The 23,662-nt window shown below is 50.5% G+C and overlaps 13 protein-coding genes across 13 annotated transcripts; 6 read left to right on the top strand and 7 right to left on the bottom strand.

Annotated features, from left to right (window-relative positions):
- Positions 1–297: 297 nt before the first annotated feature.
- On the top strand, positions 298–1,011 carry An14g05160 (uncharacterized protein; the record flags this gene model as incomplete). The annotated part of the gene is made up of 3 exons (XM_001401102.3): positions 298–300; positions 376–578; positions 645–1,011. 3 exons carry the CDS (start codon positions 298–300, stop codon positions 1,009–1,011), a joined length of 573 nt encoding a protein of 190 aa, XP_001401139.1.
- A 388-nt stretch (positions 1,012–1,399) lies between these two features.
- An14g05150 (uncharacterized protein) lies at positions 1,400–3,391 on the bottom strand (the record flags this gene model as incomplete). Its single annotated transcript, XM_001401101.1, has 1 exon — positions 1,400–3,391. The coding sequence occupies one exon, from the start codon at positions 3,389–3,391 to the stop codon at positions 1,400–1,402; it is 1,992 nt and encodes a 663-aa protein (XP_001401138.1).
- A 275-nt stretch (positions 3,392–3,666) lies between these two features.
- Positions 3,667–4,309, top strand: An14g05140 (uncharacterized protein; the record flags this gene model as incomplete). Its single annotated transcript, XM_001401100.1, has 3 exons — positions 3,667–3,682; positions 3,756–4,048; positions 4,109–4,309. The coding sequence occupies 3 exons, from the start codon at positions 3,667–3,669 to the stop codon at positions 4,307–4,309; spliced, it is 510 nt and encodes a 169-aa protein (XP_001401137.1).
- Positions 4,310–4,361: 52 nt separating this feature from the next.
- Positions 4,362–7,106, bottom strand: An14g05130 (uncharacterized protein; the record flags this gene model as incomplete). The annotated part of the gene is made up of 6 exons (XM_001401099.3): positions 4,362–4,610; positions 4,667–5,937; positions 5,987–6,575; positions 6,625–6,753; positions 6,799–6,905; positions 6,962–7,106. 6 exons carry the CDS (start codon positions 7,104–7,106, stop codon positions 4,362–4,364), a joined length of 2,490 nt encoding a protein of 829 aa, XP_001401136.1.
- A 249-nt stretch (positions 7,107–7,355) lies between these two features.
- On the top strand, positions 7,356–8,778 carry An14g05120 (uncharacterized protein; the record flags this gene model as incomplete). Its single annotated transcript, XM_001401098.1, has 7 exons — positions 7,356–7,502; positions 7,559–7,708; positions 7,763–7,912; positions 7,965–8,078; positions 8,132–8,293; positions 8,350–8,504; positions 8,562–8,778. 7 exons carry the CDS (start codon positions 7,356–7,358, stop codon positions 8,776–8,778), a joined length of 1,095 nt encoding a protein of 364 aa, XP_001401135.1.
- A 466-nt stretch (positions 8,779–9,244) lies between these two features.
- Positions 9,245–9,781, bottom strand: An14g05110 (uncharacterized protein; the record flags this gene model as incomplete). The annotated part of the gene is made up of 1 exon (XM_001401097.1): positions 9,245–9,781. The coding sequence occupies one exon, from the start codon at positions 9,779–9,781 to the stop codon at positions 9,245–9,247; it is 537 nt and encodes a 178-aa protein (XP_001401134.1).
- Positions 9,782–10,224: 443 nt separating this feature from the next.
- An14g05100 (uncharacterized protein) lies at positions 10,225–11,609 on the bottom strand (the record flags this gene model as incomplete). The annotated part of the gene is made up of 4 exons (XM_001401096.1): positions 10,225–10,609; positions 10,668–11,209; positions 11,268–11,409; positions 11,479–11,609. The coding sequence occupies 4 exons, from the start codon at positions 11,607–11,609 to the stop codon at positions 10,225–10,227; spliced, it is 1,200 nt and encodes a 399-aa protein (XP_001401133.1).
- A 709-nt stretch (positions 11,610–12,318) lies between these two features.
- On the bottom strand, positions 12,319–12,481 carry An14g05090 (hypothetical protein; the record flags this gene model as incomplete). Its single annotated transcript, XM_059744274.1, has 2 exons — positions 12,319–12,382; positions 12,429–12,481. 2 exons carry the CDS (start codon positions 12,479–12,481, stop codon positions 12,319–12,321), a joined length of 117 nt encoding a protein of 38 aa, XP_059602340.1.
- Positions 12,482–13,436: 955 nt separating this feature from the next.
- An14g05080 (uncharacterized protein) lies at positions 13,437–14,763 on the top strand (the record flags this gene model as incomplete). Its single annotated transcript, XM_059744273.1, has 4 exons — positions 13,437–13,457; positions 13,765–14,029; positions 14,113–14,295; positions 14,381–14,763. 4 exons carry the CDS (start codon positions 13,437–13,439, stop codon positions 14,761–14,763), a joined length of 852 nt encoding a protein of 283 aa, XP_059602339.1.
- Positions 14,764–16,297: 1,534 nt separating this feature from the next.
- On the top strand, positions 16,298–17,258 carry An14g05070 (uncharacterized protein; the record flags this gene model as incomplete). Its single annotated transcript, XM_001401093.1, has 3 exons — positions 16,298–16,448; positions 16,503–16,823; positions 16,882–17,258. The coding sequence occupies 3 exons, from the start codon at positions 16,298–16,300 to the stop codon at positions 17,256–17,258; spliced, it is 849 nt and encodes a 282-aa protein (XP_001401130.1).
- Positions 17,259–18,042: 784 nt separating this feature from the next.
- On the top strand, positions 18,043–18,250 carry An14g05060 (hypothetical protein; the record flags this gene model as incomplete). Its single annotated transcript, XM_059744272.1, has 2 exons — positions 18,043–18,059; positions 18,115–18,250. 2 exons carry the CDS (start codon positions 18,043–18,045, stop codon positions 18,248–18,250), a joined length of 153 nt encoding a protein of 50 aa, XP_059602338.1.
- A 670-nt stretch (positions 18,251–18,920) lies between these two features.
- Positions 18,921–20,811, bottom strand: An14g05050 (uncharacterized protein; the record flags this gene model as incomplete). Its single annotated transcript, XM_001401091.3, has 3 exons — positions 18,921–19,514; positions 19,578–19,674; positions 19,736–20,811. The coding sequence occupies 3 exons, from the start codon at positions 20,809–20,811 to the stop codon at positions 18,921–18,923; spliced, it is 1,767 nt and encodes a 588-aa protein (XP_001401128.1).
- A 1,360-nt stretch (positions 20,812–22,171) lies between these two features.
- Positions 22,172–22,513, bottom strand: An14g05040 (hypothetical protein; the record flags this gene model as incomplete). Its single annotated transcript, XM_059744271.1, has 2 exons — positions 22,172–22,243; positions 22,340–22,513. The coding sequence occupies 2 exons, from the start codon at positions 22,511–22,513 to the stop codon at positions 22,172–22,174; spliced, it is 246 nt and encodes an 81-aa protein (XP_059602337.1).
- Between the last annotated feature and the right edge of the window lie 1,149 nt (positions 22,514–23,662).

The following is a 23,662-nucleotide window of genomic DNA, read 5'->3' as shown; positions in this document are numbered from 1 at the left end:
GTTACGTCAGCAGCCCGCCGCCATCACGAGATTCACTTCAATCGAAGTCAATGGAAGCAAACCATCTTCTTCTCACCTCATCTTCCTCGGAGTCATTGGCATCCCCATCCTGACTCCGAACCGCAGTGCAATGTGAATCGGCAAATCCCGATCCTTCCCAGCCTACCAAAGGTCCATGGCTCAACCTCCCCCGCGCCTCATCTCCAACCACCCTTTCCCTTGACATCATCGCAGTTTGCGACGAGGCTTCCCCTCTACCTACACACTAACAAAGAGCATACCAAGCCAATCGCTGCCATGGTAAGTCACCTTCGTGCTTATCGCATCTATCTACTCTCCCTCAACCAATGCGCTAACAGTCATCACCACAACCAGCCCCCCAAAAAGCGCAGCGCCCCAAGCAGCGGCCCTGCGCCCAAACGCGCACGCCAATCCAAACTCGCCAAAGAAAACGACATCAGCGCATCGGAAGAAAACGAAATTAAAGAAGTTTTCCACCTCTTTTCCGAGACCGTCGAAGAATTCGCAGATCAAAAGGAAGGCGTGATTCCCCGCGGTGATGTCCGCAAAGCTTTAGTGTACGGTATCCCCTCCCTGCGCATTCGTATCGCGGCAACGGAATCCCTAACACAGTGAAACAATAGAGCCCTCGGCCTCGACCCCACCGACAGCGAAGAACTCCACTCCATCATTGAGGCCGTCGACCCCACGGATACGGGGTATGTGCCATACGAGCCGTTTCTGGCTGTCGCGGCGGCGAAGCTACGATCTAGATCTGATGATGCGATGGCGGCGGAGGTGGACGCGGCGTATCGACTTTTTACGAGGGGGTCTGGGGGGGTGATCACGTTGAATCATCTGAGGAGGATTGCTCGCGAGTTGAAGGAGGAGGAGCTGGGGGATGAGCTGTTGAAAGATATGATTTTGGAGGCGAATGGTGGTGCGGGGGTACATGCTGGGGTTACGTTGGAGCAGTTTCATGATGTTATGACTAGGGCTGGTGTATTCTGATTCATCCTTGGTTCGTTTGATGGATATAGGGTGGGTTGTTCGATATTTCAGCGGGCGTTGGGTATATGTTTGTGCTGTTACTGGGGCTTTACTTACAATCTGGAACAGGGAGTCGGGGCATACGGCATGCTTGGGATTATACGGGTGCGGTTATGGAGTGTCAAAAAAACAATGTACTTTAGCTATAAAGCGGCGATCAGATATGAAGTACATACAGTGTTATACAAAGCCGTGTTCAACGTCTCGTCGGTTACTCCAAAACAAAACGTAAAGCAGACAGTCAAAAAGTTATGGATGAGCGCTTCTAAAGAGTCGTACTCGGGGTATCATATAATGCTGATATACACAATCGGGCAGAGTAAGGTTGGGCAATCGAGACGGCGCTGGCTCAGTCAACGTCGGACATAAGCAGGGATTTCTCAACGCGAGGTTCAACATTTAACGCCGTTGAGACGCTGGTCGCTTGCGATACATCGGACGTGGAGTCTCCTGTGGCAGCAGATGTTGTGGACATGGTCTCCGATGGCGTGCAGCTAGAAGAAGGTGCTGAACCCTCCTCTTCCGCCAACCCAGAATCCACATCCTCTGCGGCCTCCGGGGAGTAGTCCTCAACCGCCTCGTAGAAGAGCATGAAGGCGCCGCCCTGAGACATGACGTTCGCTTCGCTGACCATCTGCACGTCCTCGTCGCTTAGCCTGTACCAACGCTCGTCTCTCTCCTTGTCTCCATCTGCCTCGATAATCGCGTCCGGGACGTGGGCCGGAAAAGTGTCGGTTGGATATTTTCTGTAACATATGTAATGGCCATTCTCATGACGGCCGTAGTGGGTGATCACAGCACGCAACTGATAGTGACCACCTGCATTCGCGCCTCTTCCTGCATGCGAGAGCATTGATACGCTGGGATTGGTTTCCCAAGCTTCTAGACTTGGTTCACTCTGGTTCTTGGAGACCCCGCCCAAGCACCACGGATTCAAGTCGAGGGCGTTTGGAAATTTGACGGCTGCGTAGTTCTTCCGGAGCATTCCTGTATTTTCGTCGAACATGCTTCGATTGACATGAATGACTAGGCATTGTGGAGGCCTGGCAACCACGGCCTGTCTGGATTTGGTCGACGACACTCGATTCTTTCCGGGAATATGGCACTTTTGGGAGAGCGTTTTCTCTGCAAAATCCTCCTCTTCCAACGCTTGCTCAACGGCCTGTAGGCGCTCCTGTGCCGAGCTTCGAAGCGCATCTGATATCTTTGGTGACTCCGGAGTAGCACTCGGAGTCTCCTCATCATCGCCGATTTGCTTCAGCAAGTTCAGTAACTGAGACTGTACACGTAACAATGTACATTTTGCACATTCCACCCCCTCAATGGGTTCCAAGTGCATGTAATGATGGAGACACTCTCGAATATCGTACTCAAATTTCGGGCCAAGCGGCACAGTCAAGCAGTTAAAAGGAATTAGTGAGAGACCTTCGGTCCAACCGCACTGAATGCATCCCACTCTCTGCGCAAGAAGACCTTCCAACGGATTCCGAAAGATCTGATTTCCTGTTATCCGTGTCTCCCCTGCACTACTTTCCTGTAGCTCCTGAGATATACCAGATCCAATCACATGTTCCTGCGGTCCTGCCATCTTCAGGCCCAAGTTGCGTGTGTGTCGCCGAGTCGCCTGTTGGACTTCCAGATCCAACTGATCAACGATCTTCGAGAAATATTCCTGTGCATCCTGCTGTTGCCAGCTGCTCATAGATTTGAGATCTGCCGGAGTCCATAGACGTTGGCCATTGCTGTCGGCACTGTTGAGTCGCTCTATGATATCCTTCAAAGCTTGATGCGTGGACAAAAGAGCTTTTTGTCCTAGCTGCTCAACGTTTTGATCCAAGAATCTCTCCAGCGACTGAAGGGACGCCAGTCCTTGTATTATGCTATTCTGGTAGCACGAATTATCCCAGTTTCCAAGCCCTGGCGGTACGTTGTTTTTGCTGCTCAAGAGGGAGGTCCCGAAGCTCGAGAAAGCCGGAGCGCGAGGGAAGAGGGAGGAGAAGGAGGTATCGTCAAGGCCAAGTATACGTTGCATCGCTTCACTCTTGGCCTCGAAGGTCAACGAAAGAGGGTTCTCGTCGGATTTCGGTGTCTTGGAATCTAGGGCGGCAATCAATCGCGAAGGTGTCAAGTAGACAAGTATATTCCAGGCTATCCGAGCCACCGACAACGAAGCTGGGCCCAAATAGCTGACGGCTAAATACAAAGTGATGACAGTCACTAAAATAGAGGCAACTAAGGATGGGTTGCCCTGCAGTTGCTGCAGTATTGATTCATAGTTGCTGTGCCGCACGTTGAAGGGATTCGGAGTGAGGAAGTCAATCCCCTCTCTGCGAGCATTCATGGCTGATGAAAAGGAGGCAAAGTCCACGGCATAGGGACGAGGACATTGACATCACTTAGCAGAGCAGTTAAGAGGCGACGACCACGTCTGGCGAAGTGACGACTGGATCGACTTTGACCAGCCAGTGTTGCGACGCAGAATAAGCAGCGGCCGAGTGCGCTCCAGGTGTCTTCCGCCACCCGGAAAGGTTTTATCGATAATGCCCGGCTCCACAACAAATTATTCACCTGCGCCCATGCAGGAAAACACTAAATCAAATTTCCCCTGCATCAATCATGGCGAAATCAAGGCGTGAGTACAGCTATTCTTACAGGAAGTCTGCTTCTAAATGCACGTTCAATGCTAACATAATACCCCTGTCTAGCCCAGTCCAAACATTCCCGCGCTGCGAGGCGGGCAGCTTCCCCCAGTCTCGACGTCGACAAGTCATTGACATCTCTTCCGCGGGCCGAAGAAACTACAGTACAGCGGGATTCGATCCTATCGGAACGCGCTAATGCAGGCGTCTCGAAGAAACAGTCAAAAGGCAAAGCTAAGACTAGAGCGCAGCGCTTGAGGCAACAAAAGGGTGTTGAAAGAGCAGAGGCCGTGATGGACCAGCTGGAGAAGAAGGTCACTAAAAGTGAGGTCCGCGCCAAATCGGTCAAGGCTCGTAGGGTGAGGACGCCAGGCTTTCCATCGTGATTGGTCAATAATGCTGACGAAATGAGTGTCTAGGCTGAATGGGAGGATCTGAATCGTAAAACGAAGTCAATGTTCGAAGCCCTCAACGAGGAGGCTGACGATAACATGGATGATGCCATGGTGGACGATGCTGCGGCTTCTAAGCCAGCGAAACGCTCGAAGCCGGCCCCTGTCACTCAGACTCCTGTGGTGGAGGAACACGAAGGCATTGACGTGGACGATGATATCACCTGATGCGTGGACGTCTACCCTGCAGAGGAAATACCGCCATGGTTGCGCCAGCTATCTACTTCCGCGGTCTAAGCTGGTTGATCATCCGTTCGATCTCAACGGCGGCTGGTCCTGAAGCCCTCGCCTGGAGGAGCTCAAGGGCGTTGACATTCTTTGCCCTGAAGGCTTCTTCGCCGGCTTTTGCAATCATGCCACATTTCACCCACATTTCCATCTTGTCCTCAGCCGGCAAATTGGTGCATTTGGGAACGAATAACGAAGCGAGCTTTGTATTTCCAGCTCCCAAAATCTCGTTATAAAATGGCTGTTATTTATCCGTGAGCATGCGGGCGCATATGCTGGGGTTGTTGGCCGGCTTACCTCCCACCCTATCGGGGACTTTTTGTTTTTCCCGATTTCTTCCAGCTCGCCCCAGTCGCGCTTAGCTACCAAGGCCCTTAATCTCAACCACCAGAAAGTCTTCTCTGGCATCCGGAATTCGCTCTGTATCTTCTGTGCTCTTTTGCCGTAGCCTGATCGTATTAGTCTGTAGATTGTCTCGTTCAAGCTCAAGCCAAGGAACTCTGAACGATCTGCAAGGTCCTTGTCGAGGGCCTCCTGGACCTTCAGCAGCTGGGATGCTTCATTGAGTAGTTTTTGCTGTAACACCACCGAAGGATCTTTTGAGTCTGACAGTAGACGCGATGCGAGCTGGAGCTTTTCAGTCTTGCGTGGCAGGTCCGTTGCGTCCAACGCCTCGGAGAGAAGGACGTTTGAGCCATCAATAGGTCGGTCGTCTTGGTAGAAGAGGTCCTTCAACAGTTCGGTATCCTGTCCCCGGGCAGTCGTTTCCACCAGAGCGGACGCCATAGGACGTGTATTTATCGTTCTGAAGAAACTGGCGAGGGGTAGCTTAGTCTTAAGGTGCAGAAGGACGTAGTTCACTAGATCAACGTCTCCACTCTCGATAGCCTTATCCAAGGCAATCTCGTCTTCTTCCATGTCCAAGAGCAGGGGCACTTGCTTCCCAGCTCTTGGTTCGTGGTTCAGAAGCTGAGTCGCCAAGTGAGCACGCCCTTCGTCGTAAGCTGTTTGCGCGATCAACTCAAAGGATATGCCCGGTTTGCCTTCCAATCGCTGGACTATGAGCTTGCAGACGGCATCATCGTCCACCGTCGAGACTTTGACCTTTTGGCTTGCCCAATGAACGTATATCCTATCGGCAGGCAACTCGAGGTATTCAGAAATGCGGATCGCAAGAAGGTATTCATGCCTGTTTACCAATCGCTCAATGAGCCTTTCAGGCGTAAGGCGCATATATTGCTCGTAGGAAAGCGGCAGCCCTATCTGGTAATCTCTCACTGCTTTCAGCACCCGGAGTTTCTCGGTCATTTCGACAAATTCATCGCTATTGTACAAGTCAAGGACAGACTTCCCGAACGAGGCTGCCTTTAACAAGCGCTTCTGCCAATATGTGTCAAACTCGTGACCAGCAGCTTTGACACATGTGTCAACCGCCTCGGGCAAACTTGGCCGGATACGTTGAATGTTCTCGTCGGCTTTGGGAGACTTCTTCTCCAGAAGATCTATTGAGTCCAGGAGGACTGAGGCAGGCGACGTGGACCCGAGTCGAAAGATCGCCTCAGTGACATCTTGCAGGCTATCAGAGGTTTGCTCCTAGACTAAGCGGGGATTACTTACCAACAACTTTGTGCAAGAACTCGCAGGTGTCGTTGGTGATCAGACGCACACCGTCAAACTCAGGCACGACGTGGACAGTCCCATCATAGTAATATCTTGCCGCAACGCCATTAGGCCCTATGAGATGGACCTCGTCTTCCCATGCGATGACGACGGCATCATCTCCGCACCAGTCGACTGTCCGAGGAGTGACGCGCGATTCCGGGTCATATTCGCTGTACTTGCTCTGGAAGTCACTGCTGACTACCCATACCTTCCCCTCAGCGGTGATTAGCGCAACAAATCTTCCAGTTGGCGACACGCTTGCATGTTTAAATGGCCCATTCTGAAGGACTTTGTCTTCGGCTTCCGTGGGGTCGACCAAGTAGACCGTCTTGTCGACTGCAAGCAGGACTTCAACTGAGCGAGACAGCGTATAAGCCGGAGGTATTAGTGACCACGATGAGACTTCTCCTTCTGGACAAGGAGCTAGGAGCCTAGGCCGCGGCTCGTCGTAATTCGACACTGCAACCAGTTGGTTGTTTGAAAGTAGTGCAACAAAGCCCGAGGTCCAGAATCGGCAAGCCCTCACACCGTAGTCTTCAGCTCCCTAAGTGAATGTCAATTTCAGCAGAGCAATAACTGGATGAGAGCGTTACATTTCCTAAAGAAAACGACGTGAAGTCGCCGTGGAGGCCGAAATAGCGTCTGACGGTGCCGTCTTCTGTGATCACTAGGAGTTCTTCCTTGTCGGACCAGCCGAGACCACGAATCGTGCCGTACTCCCACTACAGATGTTAGAAAGTGCTTACGTGAAGGCAGAACTGACTGACATTGATTCGGTTGATATGCTTCCCCGAGCATGAGTAGATGTCAATGCTCGACTTGGCGGTCTGAGCATCACGGAACCTGTACGGTTTGCTCTCATCCCGGTGCAGCGCTGAACAGAGACATCAGCATGTGGAATCAGGTAATTGTAACAGCTATTGCACATACCAATAGCCCCTCCGTAGGGAGCACCAGCGATGATGTAGTTCTCTAATTCGACATCATCGTCGAAGATGGCATCGTATATGGGGACTTTGCGGTAGAAGCTATCTCCTAGTCTCTCCCAGTTGGCCAGAGGGTTTGACGGCGCCATTGACACCGAGGAAGGTCATGTATAGATGGAAAGCGATACAGATCCAATGGAGATAGTGCTGGGATAAGACCCTCCAGCCGGATGTTGTTGTCTATCGGGAAGCTCCTGGAGCTCACATGCGGACGGGTCTCCGGCACTAACCGCATTGGGATATAGTGCCTGAGGTGGCCGGACCATGTATCGCGCGGGTAATTATTCATGGACTATCCCAGCTGCCACTATGACAGTCAAATGCAAGAAAGTACTATCATGGAGGATGGCTCGGAAATCTCAAGACTCGCCCCGGAATTATCTGATCTTGAAGTAGCTCTCTTTCTTTGTCTTGCGGCACACCAGCACTGCCGCATTGACACAACCGACGCCAATATCCATGACGTCGCAAAGGAGCTCGCCCTGGTAACTCAGGATCCCGTGATATTGTCTACAAGATTGCTAATTCCTCACTGGTCTAGATATGCACAAATACATTTGGTCTCTCTTATAGCATCCTGGACTGCTCTAGCGCGACATCTCTAGATGACTTTCGCGCTGAATTACTTCCTCCCGGAGTCTACAGGAGCAGTTATGCTCGACCTTCGCGCTCACGACTGACTACTGAGTCTGTATGTCAATTTACTGGACTTTGCTTGATTGTATAACTAAATTGATATAATAAGGCGGGCATGATATCATCTTATCATGACTTACGAGATCATAAAGGACGCCTCAAGTCAGCCCCTATCGAACACAAGCAGGAAGTCGTCAATGTTGTGATAGCCAAAAACTTTAACCATGTAAACGACAATATTCAGCGCGAAGCTCTCGAGGTAAACACATGGACATCCAAGTGATATATGTGATATTGACTGGTTCATATAGTTAATGCACTCAAAGCAACTCACCACACCGGCAGGAGTTTTGGAAGCCCCAAACAATTTCTTATTCCTACCTCTCATAGTGCGCGACGAAACCCATCCAATAAACCCTCATCTAGTATGTTGTCCACAGGGTTCAGCCTATCACCCAATATAATTGACCAAATATAGAACGACTATCTATTCATCTCTCATTTCCACGACACAGAAGACGGCTACGTCTATCTAGAAGAAAACAACGACTGGCTATCCGATGGCCAGTTGTCCGCATCATCCGTTATCCACAAACCAGAAGCTCAAATGAAGAAAGGCCATCCTTACGTAGACAGCACAGTTTGTCTCCCCTTTTCTACCCAGCCAAATTCCACTAACAAGAAAATAACAATCAGCTTCTCGGACAACTACAACAACTAAGCACCACGGTCAGCATGGGTGCCGACATAGCCCGGTACCAACAAGACATAGTTGTGTTCCTTCGACTCAGTCGTGCAGTAGCTGGAGGCATATCGACCCGGTCAAACCTCTACTTCAAGTCATTTTCAAAGTGAGTCTCTCAAATCATATCCTGCATGTCGCAGGAGAGCGCTGATAAACAGCATAGGCTCCTCGCCGTGTTACACGGCATCGACTTCCTCACGCCCTCAATCGTAGCACTAGCAGCAAGAAAAGTCTTCCGGCATCGGATCATCGTGGCCAAGCCTGAGGAGGATAGAAGCTTACAATATGGGAGTGACTTGCACGCTGTATCGCAGGTGCTAGAGTATGCGAATCCGGATTCAATATTGGACGGGGTGCTTACATTAGAAGCGCCATTGTGATTTACACCATCATGTATATAATCCGATACAACCCTTATAAAGAAATATCCACATACTCTGAACAAATTAAACGAGTTCTCATTCTAGCTATTGACGTCCGAGGATACTGCACCAATATGGTCATCGACATCAATAATTCTAGCTATGAGTTCAACACGGCACATGAAGCAAAGACGAAACTCCCAGAGTGTACGATAGGCCGAGGGATATGATTGCGAGTTAAGAGTGATATCCATGTGCTTGCCCCCAACGTACTTGATGGATTGTGCGAAATATCATGGATGGGTATTTATTTTGTAGCTCTATGGCTAAATTCAGCATGACATGATCAAGAAAATAGATCATTGCCAAAATATGCTTCGAAGCTCAAGTATAGGATATCACGAATTAATTAAATAATCATACATATATTTTATCCACCCCCAACTCTCCAATCCCTCCTATTCAGAAGAACAGGAGAATTGCCCTACAACAACTTCTCCACCCCCTCAATAATAGTCTTCAAGAGATCAAAAAGCCCATCGAGAATGGTCTCCAACAATCCCGTCGCAAAGCTAAGCACACACTCAAGGGTATCCACCAACTGATCCAGAACATCGTTCAAAGTGCAAGAACCGTCGTCGTCGTCATCTCTCTTCACGCCCTTCTCCAGCACATTCCGGGGCGACACCGCATCACTCGAGCAGTTGCTCAACCTGCCGTAGATTTTCTCCTGGGAAGAGAGAAGGAGAGCCTTGACGCCCTCGATCTTCTCAATTGCGGCGGAGGAGGTGGTGTTGGTGACGGTGATGGTGGTTCCGTTAGCAAGGGTGGTGGTTGTGGTGGTCGATGATTGGGATTGGGAGGCGTGGATGGAGGAGAATTTTTCGAGGAGAGGGTGGACGCGGTGGACGGTTTGGTTGAGACGGTTGAGGTTTTGGCAGTTTTCGAAGGTGGAGGTGAAGGCTGTTGCGATGGGGAGGAGGAAGGTGGTGAGGGTGAGGAGGAGGGGGAGGAGGTTCATTTTGGCGGAGTGAGGTTTCTAGTTTAAAGTGATGTGGAAATTTTTGAGTTGGTAGATTTGATTGATGGCTTTGTTGTTAGGTATTCGAGGGGTATCATGGTGGCTTTTATATGGTTTATGTTCATGATATTGAGGGTATGCAAAGGAAGTGGAGCTATTCGGGATACAAAAAAAGAAACTATAGACTTGATATCTCGACGACGTCGGATTGGTCCAGCAATGATCCGAGTTACTCGATGGAGATATCCCCTGACGATCGCACTGAAGGAAATATCCTCCTAGATAATCACTCGCATGCTTGACAGGCTGATAGGGGCGTCGATCTCTAGTAACCGAGATAGTCTTAAGGTGATAGTCCCCTATTAGCGACGCTAGATTTGCTGGATCTCCACAACGCCCAGTTTCTGAAAACCATCACAATCAGAAATAGCTAGCTAGTCTACTTATCGCCCTGATGGTCTCGCACGATGCTTGAGGAACATATCAGGCGGCATGAATTTCGGCTCCTTAACCTCCTCCTCCACAACCAGACCGTTGCCGAGATGCTGATCGCCATTATCGGTCGCTGACTCGAGCGACGCCATCAGTCTGCGCCATTCAGCCAGTACAACGTCAATTTCAGTCTTAGCGTCGCCGACAATGGCATCCATCTTGATGTCATTGCGGTCGTACCCGAAGGGGTCTTCCAATTGCGAGCCGATGCCTTCGATGCCATACAAGGTGAAGATGACCAGGCTGACCATGGGAACGGTCCACCACCCCATATCGTCGACCATACCGAAGGGTAAGACGCAGCCAAAGAGAGCAAGAACTTGCTTTTGGTGAATCCTTTCGCATGTGAGCTGGCGTGGATAGTCAAAGGGGCGTTTCAAGACAAGGAACTTACAAATGCGCAACCGGAATAGGGGTCAGCTTGATGGTCTCCATTTTTCCATAGGCATCCATCAAAGAGTTCAACTGAGCCTGCATTTGACTTGCCCCAGGAGCATTGAACCAGCCGCGCTCCACTCCCCTCTTGATAAATCCATCCACAAAGAAGGTTAGTTGAAACGGTAATCCCAGCCCCTCATCTTCGTGGCCCACCAGTCCAGCTGGAAGGAGACTTGCATAATCGGGGTTGAAAGCTGCGACACCGTTCTCAGCTACATCATTTCCGAGAGCCCAGGCTGCTCCCCATTCAGCGCGAAGATGATTCTTGACTGCAAAGGGAATTGACATGAGGATACGTATCGTCCTCTCGATGTCCTCTTTCTCTGCGGCAGTGGGAGGACCCGCGGTGCTGTAGCCATTGGTGACGATAGTCCTGACTAAATTTCGAATGCACGTATAGATCGTGTTCATTCCATTCCGCCCATCCCAGAATCGGTTGTAGGAGGTCTGGTTGCGGAAAACGAGCATCAAACCCACGACTATAGATAAGGATGGGATCTACGGTTGCATAATCAGATTGGGAAGCACAACGGCATGCCATGTGAGCGAGACCTACAATACTGCTCGGTAGTCCAACCGTATCAAATACATAGACATCGAGATAGACCACAAAGGCTGTGAACGCGGCGTGCAGGAAGACGGGCAGCAGAATGGCCGCATGGATAGCGCCTTTAATGAATCGGAACACCAAAGGCCATCTAACATGGCGCGTATTTAGCATGGTGCTATAGTAGGGTGTAATTTGATGAGTGATGATATCGGTTTACCTTCGAGGCTTGCTGCGACTCGTCAGGAGATGCGGATGCGTCCCTGCGCGATAGTGATGCGCATTGTTGAGGAAGGTGGTGTTCTGCCGACTCAACGCCGGTGTCGGGGGTTGACTGAAATTCAATCGCATTTTGCCTCCAATTCAATCTGACTGAGGGAGGAGAGTACAGAAACAGATGAGGTGGTCTTTGTACACAGTGTGAAAGAATTTGCGTCTAGCGGTCAACAGCCCGTCCGCTTTGTCAAACTTGGGTTAGTTGCTTAGTCGAGGTGGAACGATAGGGCGAGACAGCGGTGCTGAAGGGCTCTCTAGAATTAGTGCGCTTGTCCCGAAAGCCATTATCATATGAGACTCTTGGGAAATGGTACGAGATAAGGAGTGGCATCATCGTGCAGAAAGTAGCGACGAGTCGCGGGGGATCAACCAGCCGCCGGATGTTGTGGTTGGTGAATTCATCTTCACGGGGCTGCCACGCCCAGAACTCTATTCTCTCTCATCCCTCCGCCAACCAGTTGACTTCCACGTACTTTGACCTGGTTTGACCACGATGAGATCTCCAACTCGGATAGCACGAAAAGATGAAACCCATGTCACCCACAAAGGGGGCTTCGAGTGCATAATGTGCTATTAGTGAAGATGGGTGGATACATATTTAGTCTCCGGACAAGCTTGGACTCATTATCGAAAGTACAGTCAAGACTACTACTAATACGTGGGAGCTACTACTGATTTCAAAGAACTTCAAGCCCAATACTATGCTTCAAATGATTCGACTTATAAACAATCGTGTTTCGGCGCCTTAGGAGTAGCACAGACTTATTCTTGTTGCGACTATCTACTAGCGGGAGCCAATCGTCTCGTTGCAGTTCGTCGGCTTGCCGCCTGGCAGCCAGCCTTCGAATCTGAGAAGAACAAGTCGCTCGCTTTTCTTCGGCATCTATGGCTCACTCTTCTGAAAGGCCGTTGCCGCCTGGAAAGCTATTTGGCGGAGATCCGGCCATGTTTGACCTCCTCGCTAGCACGCTTGCTAAAGCGGCAGGATCAGCTTCACGTCGAATACGATCATAATCCAAGTGGTTCGTGCATTGTTCGTCTAATTGATTCTATGAGCTTTGCCGTTCATTGGTGCATGGAAGCGTCCGCAAACCACCATTGCGAGGCTGAACTGGGCCATCTCTTTCCTCTCCGCACTTCACAAGGAACTCCAGACCTCTCAGAGTTTCATAGCCGCCGAGAAGTTCGAATTATCTGCTGTTTGATTAAGAAATTAGATATTGTGCCTAGTATTCCAAAACTGCGTCTCTGGCATGGCGCATACACGGCCGCATTAATATGCCCCCCGAGGTCGGACTAAGTACAGCACGATATATGCTTGACGACGAGCATACATGTCTTCTGAGAGACTGATATGACCCGAATACATATGTACTGGGATCCTTGAGTGGGCACAATGTGGTGCTCGCGTCACTTCCAAAGGGATCACAGGGAACGGCATCCACAGCAGCTGTCGCCATCCACCCGACTCGCACTTTCCCAGCGATCGAGCTTCGTTGTTGGTGGGCGTTGGCCGGGGTATTCCCAACAATAACAACGATATTCGTCTAGGGGATCGTGGTTGTGAGTGCCCCAGATGGCATTATGGGAGGAGATGTTGAATACGATATGGGGAAGGAGATCACAAGCGGGTTCAGAAGGAAGGGAATATCTTGTCCTCCTCCGACTGAGTAGAGAGGGATGATGACCATGATGCAGTCAGATCACCGTGTTCGGTCGAATCGCGTCGCAAGTTTCTGTCGGACATACTGCGCAATCATCCCGGACTGAGAGAATATCATCGACCATTGTCGGAAACGGATACCTTGTATCCAGCCGCCTATACCCACGGTGAAGGTGGAGGCAGCTGTGCTTCTTGTGATAAAACCGAAGCCATTCAATGGCGTCCACGAATGCCGTCTAATGAGTCGTGCGACTTTTATGGTAATATAGCATCGGGTAATCGCATGATAAACAATAGCAGAAAGCGGGACATGATGGCCACTGAATATGGTGGTGTTATATGCTGTGAAATGGGGCTGCCGGGCTAATGGACCAGTCTCCATGCATTGTCATTCGTGGCAGTTTGCATTACTGTGACTCTCACCAGAACGATGACTGGCATGCATATGCCGCAGGCGCGGCTGCAGCTTTAGCTAAGGATACTCTGACGTACGTAGAGCCACTGCGTATGAGCCCGAATCATTTGAAGCGAGGCCATTAAAGATGAGATAAGTTAACCTTATTATAGATACGCGACTGCACGAAGAACTTCTTCCAGAGTGGAAAGCCAACGTCCTCAAACGGCCACACACCCGCAATTGTCGAGACGCTAAGGATAGAACTCCTCAACGGATTAATGGGACCTGCTAGTGGTTCACTAATCACCGTTATTTCCGAAAGTGGAGAGAAGACCATGCGTCGGGTCTTCTCTGGGTTTCAGCCGATCCTGGCTGTGGGAAATCCGTCCTTGGCTAATTATCTAGTAGACGAGCTCCGGCCGAGTTCAGAGAAGAGTATGGTGTGATACTAGGTCTTCAAGGATGAGACCCAGGAACAACACCCCCTTGTAAGCGAGGCATGAATCTGATCTCACCAGCAGCACACCGTGGCCACGAGAGTATTATTCGGATACTGCTCGACTTTGGCGTCAAAGACCTCAATTCTAGGGACAAGTCTGGACACACTCCACTATTGCATGCTGCATCCATGTGGCACACCAAAATTGTCAAGTTACTCCTCCGTACCGGAATACCTGACCCAAACTGTCAGAATGCTGGTGGTCAGACGCCGCTCACACACGCATCGCACTTTGGACATGATTGAATCGTGAGGTTACTGCTCGAGTACCCGGCGATTGATCCTAGCACATGAGACAATCATGTTCGGGCACCGCTGGCCTTTGCCTGTAAAGCTGGTCATGAAAAGATCGTTGCCACTGCTTGAGACGGGCAAAATGGACTCAAGTCTGGAGGACCAAGATGGTTTTACACCACTCACTTACGCCACTGAGTATGGGAACGAGCGCATCATCAAACTACTCTTGGATGCTAGTGACCCTAGAGCTGCAAAAACAGCCACTACAGAACTTGAGATCTTCGCTGCAACTAGAGCAACGCCCGAGCTACAGCCAGTCCATGAGGGACCTGTCGTAGAGGCCACACCAAGCGAACTCGTCTCCAGGACGTCGCCGAAAGACATTGTAAGACTAAGATGGCGCAATAACCCAGCATTGAACCCGCAGCACTGAGGTTTTCCAGGCCTAATTCCGTAACACATCAGCCACACTGCTCTGGACCTAGCTTGATGCTAGAATAGCCAAGAGCTCAGACTGTCTTAGCTTGTTTGCAATAGACGGTCCTCATTTTACGTCGGATTAAATGACGAACGTCTACACGGAGATACATGCTGTTGCGAACTAGACCGTTCTGCCAGCCCTGCTAGCGATGCAAGCCACTCACAACTCTGCGCTCCAGTGGACGGGCGGATGTAGATCTGACAGCCGCTTACGTCTCCAGCCTTCCAAGGAATCACCCCAGCGTTGCCAGCAAAGCAATTTCAGGAACAGGACAAAGAGCTCTTGGACATTCCGTCCAAAACAGACCGAACTGCTAAAGTAGGAATATCGTCAACGTACAGAGCACTATGAGGAGCTTGATTCACGCAGATTGCATCATGCCTGGTTGAGACCTTGGCGACCGAATCGTATCAAAACGGCAGTGATATGCTTCCGCCCACGGAACGGGGTGGTCATCATCTTGGATCGGGTCAATCCGTGATGTAAGCCGGCAGGAGTCTGAACTATAGGATTCTTTACCATGTGCATGTTACGCCAGCCATATACGAGACCGCGCCACCAAATATCTGTGCGAGACACGACTCCCTTGTACTGCAGAGGTACTCCAGTGCAGTTGGCTAGTGCTGATACTAAAATAATCCTAAAAAATAAGGTGTGCAGCTCAATCTGGCATGCCAGATGGAGGGGGAAGAGTGATCCCCATTCGATCGGAGGCACCATCTGGACCCGCAGTTAGTGGATCGGTGTGAGTGGGTCTGGCTCTCCCCTGATTCCCGCAATTTTACAGCTGCAGCCAATAACTACCCTGCATCTTGGCTTGGCCGACGACATCGACGGCACTGGCTGAGGTCATCATCCGCCATGGTTTGCTGACTCATCTTCACTGGATGCTCATCTCCAGCAACCCCAGACTTGGACTCGAGGCAGTAACTGGCTAGACAGCCTGGTTGGAGACAAAAATAGACGACTTCTTACAAACGTAGTCTGGCCTTAACACAAAGATGCGGAGCCACTCACCCCTCCAACGTCCCGCTTAGGAACGATCGACATCCGTGGAAGCTATTCCCTGCCGCTTTCGATGCTGCTTAACAGAGGACAATGACAAAGGACCAACATTCATCGCTGCTTTAGGGCTGAGGGACATGAGCACATCCCAACGTCATCCTACCAGCCCGCTATGGTGAGGGAGATGAACTCGATCATTCATTCACTCAACCGCTATCGAGTCACTTTGCCGGACCAGGGCACGTCCAGGAGTGAACGCGGCCACTCGACGTATCCCTACGTCATGGCCAGACCTCTCTTCACTCACCACTCTCAGCACTCCTTATTTAAACCTGGCTAATCTCCAAGAAATCTCGATCCTCATCATCAACACAATAATTGACTTAGTACATCTACTGTCTACAACTATCAACTTTACCAACTCTCTTATCGACCACTTTATTCTCAATCTCTAAACCAAACACACATACAATTGCCCATCATGTCCGGACTTATGCACAAGGTTAAGGATGCCGTGACTGGCCACCACAAGGAGTCCAGCAACACCAACACCTCCAACACCTCCTCCAACGCTGGTCCCCACTCCTCCAACATGGCCAACAAGATGGACCCCCGCGTCGACAGCGACCGCGGTAAGCTATCCCTTGTCCAATCGTTCCCCTCCATACGATACTAACATTCCCTAGACAACCGCGCCCGCCACGAAGCCATGGGTGGCGCTCACGGCCCCCACGATTCCAGCATGGCCAACAAGATGGACCCCCGCGTCGACAGTGACCGTGACAACCGTGCCAATCCCTCTGGCGGTCTGGGCGGCTCCGGTGCCGGCTACTCCTCCGGTGGCTACTCTTCCGGTCCCCACGAGTCCGGCATGGCCAACAAGATGGACCCCCGTGTCGACAGTGACCGCGACAACCGTGCCCGTCACCAAGCCATGGGTGGTGCCCACGGCCCTCACGACTCCAGCATGGCCAACAAGATGGATCCCCGCGTCGACAGTGACAGAGGTACACCCTAACCCATCCACCTTTATACCATCTAACACCATACTAACACCGAACCCAGACAACCGTGCCGCTGGCGGCTACTCCGGTACCCACACTACTGGCGCTGGCTACGGAGGTGCCGGTGCAGGTGCAGGCTATGGCGGCGGTGCAGGCTACGGCGGCAGCGGCGTGAACGACTACACCACCAGCAGCGGCTACGGTGGCAGCAGCAACGCAGGCCCTCACGGCTCCAACATGGCCAACAAGATGGATCCCCGCGTCGACTCAGACATGGACAACCGCGCCCGTCACCAGGGTATGGCCAGCAGCAGCTACAACGCTCCCGGTCAAACCACTGCCGGTCCTCACAGCTCGAACATGGCCAACAAGCTCGATCCCCGCGTCGACTCGGACCTCGATAACCGCGGGACCCTGGGCACCCAGCGTGGGTTTTGAGGGCTTAGTTGAGCTCAGAGATGATGTTTATTAGAGAAGCGGGCAAACATAAATGCTTGCGTTGATGAATATCCCATGATGACATTTAAAGAATGTGGGCCAGGAGAGACTTGACTAGGCCTGAACATGATATGAGATGAGATGATTGATACCAGCGAAATACTCATTGCTTTTTGTGTTTTTTTCTTATGTGACATAATGACTGGTTGTACTATTATCAGATTGATGAGTGAGGAATAAATAAATCAATTCATCATATGAAAAGAGAAATGTTTTCGGACTTACTTTTGCCTTGCTTACGTCTTGATTCAAAGTTTGAAAGTAATATCTATTCTATAATGCTAGTAGTACTCTTACAACAGTCATTCGTAATAGTAAGGACTACTATGTATTTTCAAACATGTTGAACTAATTCAATGAAAGTCATGTTATACACTCAAAAAATGTCAGCACCGTTCTCGGTACTAAGCGATTGCTAGTTATACATATTATGCATATGTGTGCGGGAACGTACTAGTAAGTACTACTAGTTAACTAGGTGATACTGATCCAATTCAAAAGGGAGGGGGTGACTATATACCACGTGATTAAAAAGTAAAGAGCCTGGTAAAGCAGGTAAATAAAAACTGTTATCGGAACTACTCACTCAGTACGTAAGTAATCTGGTCCATGACGTGTGTAACGGACACTACGCCATAACTAAGTAGCAGTATTTCGGAGATAAGTATTTTTACATGGTGATATAGAACACTTTAGGAAATAGATGCTTAGTTACTCATTCAGGATGAGTGGTATGGTATGGTACTACTGTATGGTAATACTAATATTATCTACCTGGATGAGATACTACTAATAGTACCATTGAAGGTGACGAATTGGTTAGTGAGTTAGGTGGGTTGAACAGCCCTTCCGCCAAGCATCATGAATGCTGCGTTTTCATGTCACCTCGTGTCATGGGGACAAGGAAACTGATCTTGCAGGAGGCTGCCTAAATTGAGACAAGGATGATGATGATGTATAGGTGTAGGTTATGAAATAAAAATATGATAGAGTATATGTATAGCTGGTATGTACATCTCACAACCACCCATTCATGCGCGCCAATGAATCACCGTTCCGAAAAAAACCAAAGACAGAATAAAAGAAGGGGGGTGGCTACCACTGACTGACTGACTGCAAACGCCAACCTCCGGGTTCCAAATAAGATGACTCCCGTTGTGTACTCCAAGCCGGGGTTGAGTTCGAAAGGCATGGCATGGCATGGGTGATAGGGTGGTCCATTGCGTTGATGGTGAAGTAGCCAGTGCCGAGAGGGAAGAAGTGGGGGGTGTGTGAGGGAGAAAGGATGCTGCAAATGGGTATAAAATAGGTTGAATAGGTGGGGTGTTAGAGAATAAATGGGGAAGCAAGGGGGAAGAACAATCGCGATGCTCAATGCTGGGACTAAAGAAGAAGCTAATAACAATGGAACATGAACATACGGCTCGAGAATGCAAAAGACAAAAGACATCAAACCAAGGCGACAATAGGAATGCACAGATTAATGACTCAGTCCAGTAGACTGGATGCAAGGGTTGTCCAATTCTAGAAGCCAGATACAGCTGTCGAGGAGGAGCTCGGAGCGATCTATCCAAACATGTCGCGGCCACGCTCCTCATTGCTTCAAGGCATGGCGGCCCGGCCGTCAAGGGCAAGGGGCCCTGAATCATTCAATGGGGTCAGAGGATTGTCATCAGACGACTCCGACCGGACAGGGGTGTCCGCACGCAGGTGGGACTGACGGGTCTGCAGAGCATTGGGGGACTGGGTCACGGACTGCCAGCCAGGGACTTCATTATCGGCATTGGCAGAGGCGCCATCATTATTGGACGTGGGAGCGCGGGGACGCCGCGCATCATCGGATGCATCTGTGTCTTGCAGACGCATGCTCTCAATATTGGCAGCGAGGCCTGCCTCGGCCGGCAGATTATCCTGGCGGGGTTCGTCGCCAGAAGGGGCTGGTTGGGCCTCCAACTGGGGGGAATTCGTTTGTGACCGAGATGCATCGGTGGTATCCTGCTTGTCCTCTGGAGTGTCCTTCTTTTCGTCCTCCTCGTCAAAGTCGTTCGTATCATCGACCTCGGCGCTCAAATCGGTGTAGGCACGGCAGTTGGGACATTGGAACATGGGGTAGTCTGGCGTGTGGATAAGACGACTAACGCATTTGTAATGCCAGACGTGGGCACAGGCTGCCATGAATAAACACTGATAAGGCCGCTTCAAACAGAATTAGCTATGCTGCCCGCAGTTGTGCGATCTGCCAGAGGAGGGAGAACAAACCAGAACAGAGCCAAGACAAATGGAGCACTCCCGACATCCAGAATAATCCGCTGTATCTCCCTTGCCCAGATTCCGAATCAGACTCTCGGTGTTTTTACTAGATCACTCATTAGCCGGTATTCCACACAAAGCAGCTTCGACGCCAGAGATGGTCATACTTGAATTCATTCGGCTGCTGCTGCCAGGACCGATTACACTCGATCCGTATACGGACGCAACGGAAAATCATCTCCTCGCCTCCCCGAAAGTCAATCCCCAGCTGCACAATATCTCCATCCTTCACGGTATACAGCCGAGAGGGCATGTTCGGCTGGCTCAAGCGCATGTGATTGAGAAACGTCCCCGACGAGCTTCCAACATCCTTGATATGCCACTGGCCGTTCAGGTATAAGAACTCGCAGTGTTTCCGACTCACGACCTTTGACTTGAACCCGACCGGAGCATCAGAGGGGTCCGTGGGGTTGGCCACCGGCAGACCATCGCGTTCCGAGTACCGACCAACTCGGATGACGCAACTTTCGGACGGAAGCGTTCGCGAGACGGGGATGAAAGGTAAGGAAGGGCGGGAGCTTTGGTGGGAGTCTTGATGGGGGAAGAAGCGAATGGTCGCTTTCTGCTTCGGTCGCGGGGACGCAGTCGACGGGTTCTCCGACATCACCGGGTCGGACGAGTCCAAAGCTCCGGCGTGGAGATTGGAGGCCGATGGAGTGGTAGCATCGAGATCAGGTCTCGCATCCAGCGCCTGAGAGGCACCTCTGGGCCGCGCCATGGTCGTGCCTTGAGTTGTCGTCTCACGGCCACCGGAGTGGTTAGAAGGGGAAGAGCTGGACAGGTCCGACTGGCGGGAGGAACGCAAGTCGAGCTCAAGGCCGCGGTAGCTGGGGAAAAAAACCGCACTATAGCGGGCAAGAGTGGATGGCTGCTCACTCTCGGGACATGGGCCCGACGAGCGAGACCCCACAGGCGAGAGTTGCGAAGATTCGGTCCCGGTGGAGGCGGGAGAAAACCAGGAAACTCGACTGCTGAGGGTATGACGACGCGAGATGCGGGGACCGTTGGACGAGGATGACGAGGCAGAAGGGTGCGAGGAGGAGGCGGTAGCAGAGGATGAAGAGGAGAAATGCTGCTGAGTATAGGCACGCAGTTGGCTCAGGCGACGGAGGGGTCCTGAGGAGCGAGAATCGGATGGGAGGTTGGAGGAGGCGGAGGCGGAAACGGATGCAGACACAGACATGGGTTTGGGATGGGGAGGAGGAAAAAAAAGAAAAGAAAATGAAAAGAAAAAGTGAATAATTGTTCGGGGTTTGCTTCGCGTGATTAACTTCCTTAACCAGTGGGAAGGGATCGGATTTATCAAGTCTTTTTAAGATCCTTTTCTTTTTGTTTCCTTTCTCTCTTTCTCTCCCTCCTCTCTCTTATCAACTTTTGCGAGAGTGACAACTCGGTCGGTGTTAAGTTAGTTAGCTGATCGGGGAAGAAAGTCCACGAGACGATCGCTTCTCGAATGCGCTATGCTGCTGGCTGTCCTTGTCCACTTTCTGGTTGTCTGTCACCTCGTGCGATCGACGCGACAGCCCTATATTGGGATCTTATTTTTCTGACAGTCCTCGAATTCTTCCGTTCAAGTTAAGTCGGGGATAGATGAGTGAGCTTTAGAGTTGTTCGTCGCTTCGGCGCATTGCAATGGTTCCAAGGTGGATCCGGAGGCAAATCTGGGTCTCTTTGGGAATCAGGGCAGACGATCAGGGCCAGTGATGTAGGGGGTGATGGAAAATTAAAAGGGAAAAAAAAAAAATTATCCTTGACCCAGTTCTAAGGGACAAGAAGGGATGGGAAAAGGAAAGGGAGGAACTAAAAGATAAATTGCGCGCCGAAAATAGCGAGAGGGAGGAGAAAAATATCCAAGTCGAGGCTGGTGGGAAAGTGTTGCTATTTCTCTTCTTCTTCTTCTTTCTCCCTTGGGGTTGGAATGCCGGAACAGAATGGCAACCATGCGAGTCAAATGGTAAGATCTTCTCTCTGTGGGGCAAACGGAATGCGCAGGTCTGCAGCAAGTCGTACTATTCTACGAACTAGAGACGACCGAATCCCCATTCGAAGAGGGACCAGCCTTGATACTTGGAGATGAGAGGAGAGGAGAGGAGCCGGGGCGCGCATCGCACCATGTCTATCCAGAAACTCCATCCATCCAGGGCGTAGCGGCGAATTACAGTGAGGGTCCTGTTATTAGTTGGACGAGTGAGCCTGCGCCCCCCGAAACACGGGCTACCATGGTTGCTCGCCTGAGAAGATTCCACTGGGCTTCCATTTAGCGTCAACTCGCAAGTCAGTTCGTCACGAAGTACGGAGTAGTATCTATATCCACCCCTAGGAATAGAAAATTCTTCCCGTTCGGAGTTGTTCTCTAACTGCAGGTCGGTTGATTGACTGCAGGCATCTTAAGTAACTCCGGGGAGTGGAGCAAGTATCAAATTGGCCCCCCGAATCGCAGAGCGAAAAAACAAAAAAAAGCAATGCCGATGCTCTCTGGCAACCGTTTTTCCCGGTCTGAGATCAAATAAAACGTCCGGAACATGGAACATCCTTTCTGCAGGCTATTCCAGGAGCCTCTGTCTGACGGTGGCAACCCAGGCCCCGGCCTCTCCTTTCCCCCAGCATTCCATCGCCTGCATACTGCGTAGAGACCGGGATAGTCTCCAAGTATCCCTCAGAGAAATACACTACTTTTGTATATATCTGAATCTGTACGACTGCGTCACAACCGACGCACGGAAGGGGGCAGATCTGTCCTGAGCAATCCACATGGGACCATTCAAAAGGAAGGATGAATCGATACCAAGCCGTGCTATGGACGGGGATCTCGTGGGCTCCTCCGCACTTTTGCGCTGCCCATTGACATTTAGCTTTGCGGGGCAGCGAGAGAAAGAGAGAGACATCATTTGCTTACTGAGTAAGCCTCTCTGAGGTTGTCGAATGGATGGTTCAGCCCGCCAGTGATTGGCACCGGATCATGGGCCCGGGCCTTCATGTGATGCAAGCCATTTTCGATGGTGTGAATTATAAGAAGACTCCTTTTTTATCATGGTCTCTCACGTGGTCTATGTGGTGGCAACACACAATGAATCACTCACTCACATTCTCCCTCTCCCTCTCTTTTCTGTGTGTATCTCCCTGGCGTGGCATGTAGTACTCTGAGAAATATATTGAGTATGTAGATGCACAGTAGATAAACCCGCGGTGTTGGGTATGGTTTCAAAAGCACGCACAGACAGACGCAGGGGTAAATGTGTCGCAACAGGTCTCAGCGTGGAATTTAATGCAATTTCATCGCCCATCAAGTTTCATTACTAACTAATCTATCCCTGTCAGCAGATACTCTCAATCAGATAGTTAGTAGTGCCACGGGCAACACGGCTGTACCCGTGACAGATCCCGATGACTGGAATTCGAAATATAAATCAGCCATTCTGTGCCTGTACTTTTTGAGGGATTGATTCATTGGTATGGCACTAGTCTGGATTGTAGTGATGATGATGATGATGATGATGGTGGAGGAGGAGGAGGAGGATGATGGATGGTTGACAGGTGATTGATCCGAAATAGTTAGTTTTAGTTGGTTCAAGGCATCTCCCCACGCTCGGGGCAAGCATTGATGTTGATCATCTTCCCCCAATGCTGTCCGGTGATCATCATAGTAGTCGCCTCACCATCCACTCAGGATGCTTCCCGGTGATGATGATACTTGCTAGTACTATACAAAGTGGAAATGACAATAGGCAATTGTGGCCATGGCTTCTAGAAAATACAGCGATAAAATGATCCTGGTGTTACAAGCTGGTGGTTCATTCATGCGGGCAGGTAGCTTTTCTTTTTACATTCTTTCTTTCCTTGGTGTTGCTGAAGCTTAATACTACTAATAGTAATTAGCTGCTACTACCTGGGTCTTGCTAAGAACTTCTGTTCAAGATTTCCCGTAGCAACTGAATCTACGGTGTAGGAACTGTGCTCTGGGGTGATGGTTAGCTTCCGGAGTGGAACCAGAGGCATTTTCGACCCCCATCATGATGCCTAACGACGACGCGAAA

Source organism: Aspergillus niger (genome assembly GCF_000002855.4).
Source record: "Aspergillus niger supercontig An14".
Classification (NCBI taxonomy): Eukaryota; Fungi; Ascomycota; class Eurotiomycetes; order Eurotiales; family Aspergillaceae; genus Aspergillus; species Aspergillus niger.
The sequence above is the reverse complement of the archived record's forward strand: the minus strand, read 5'-3'. Positions and strand labels throughout refer to the sequence as shown.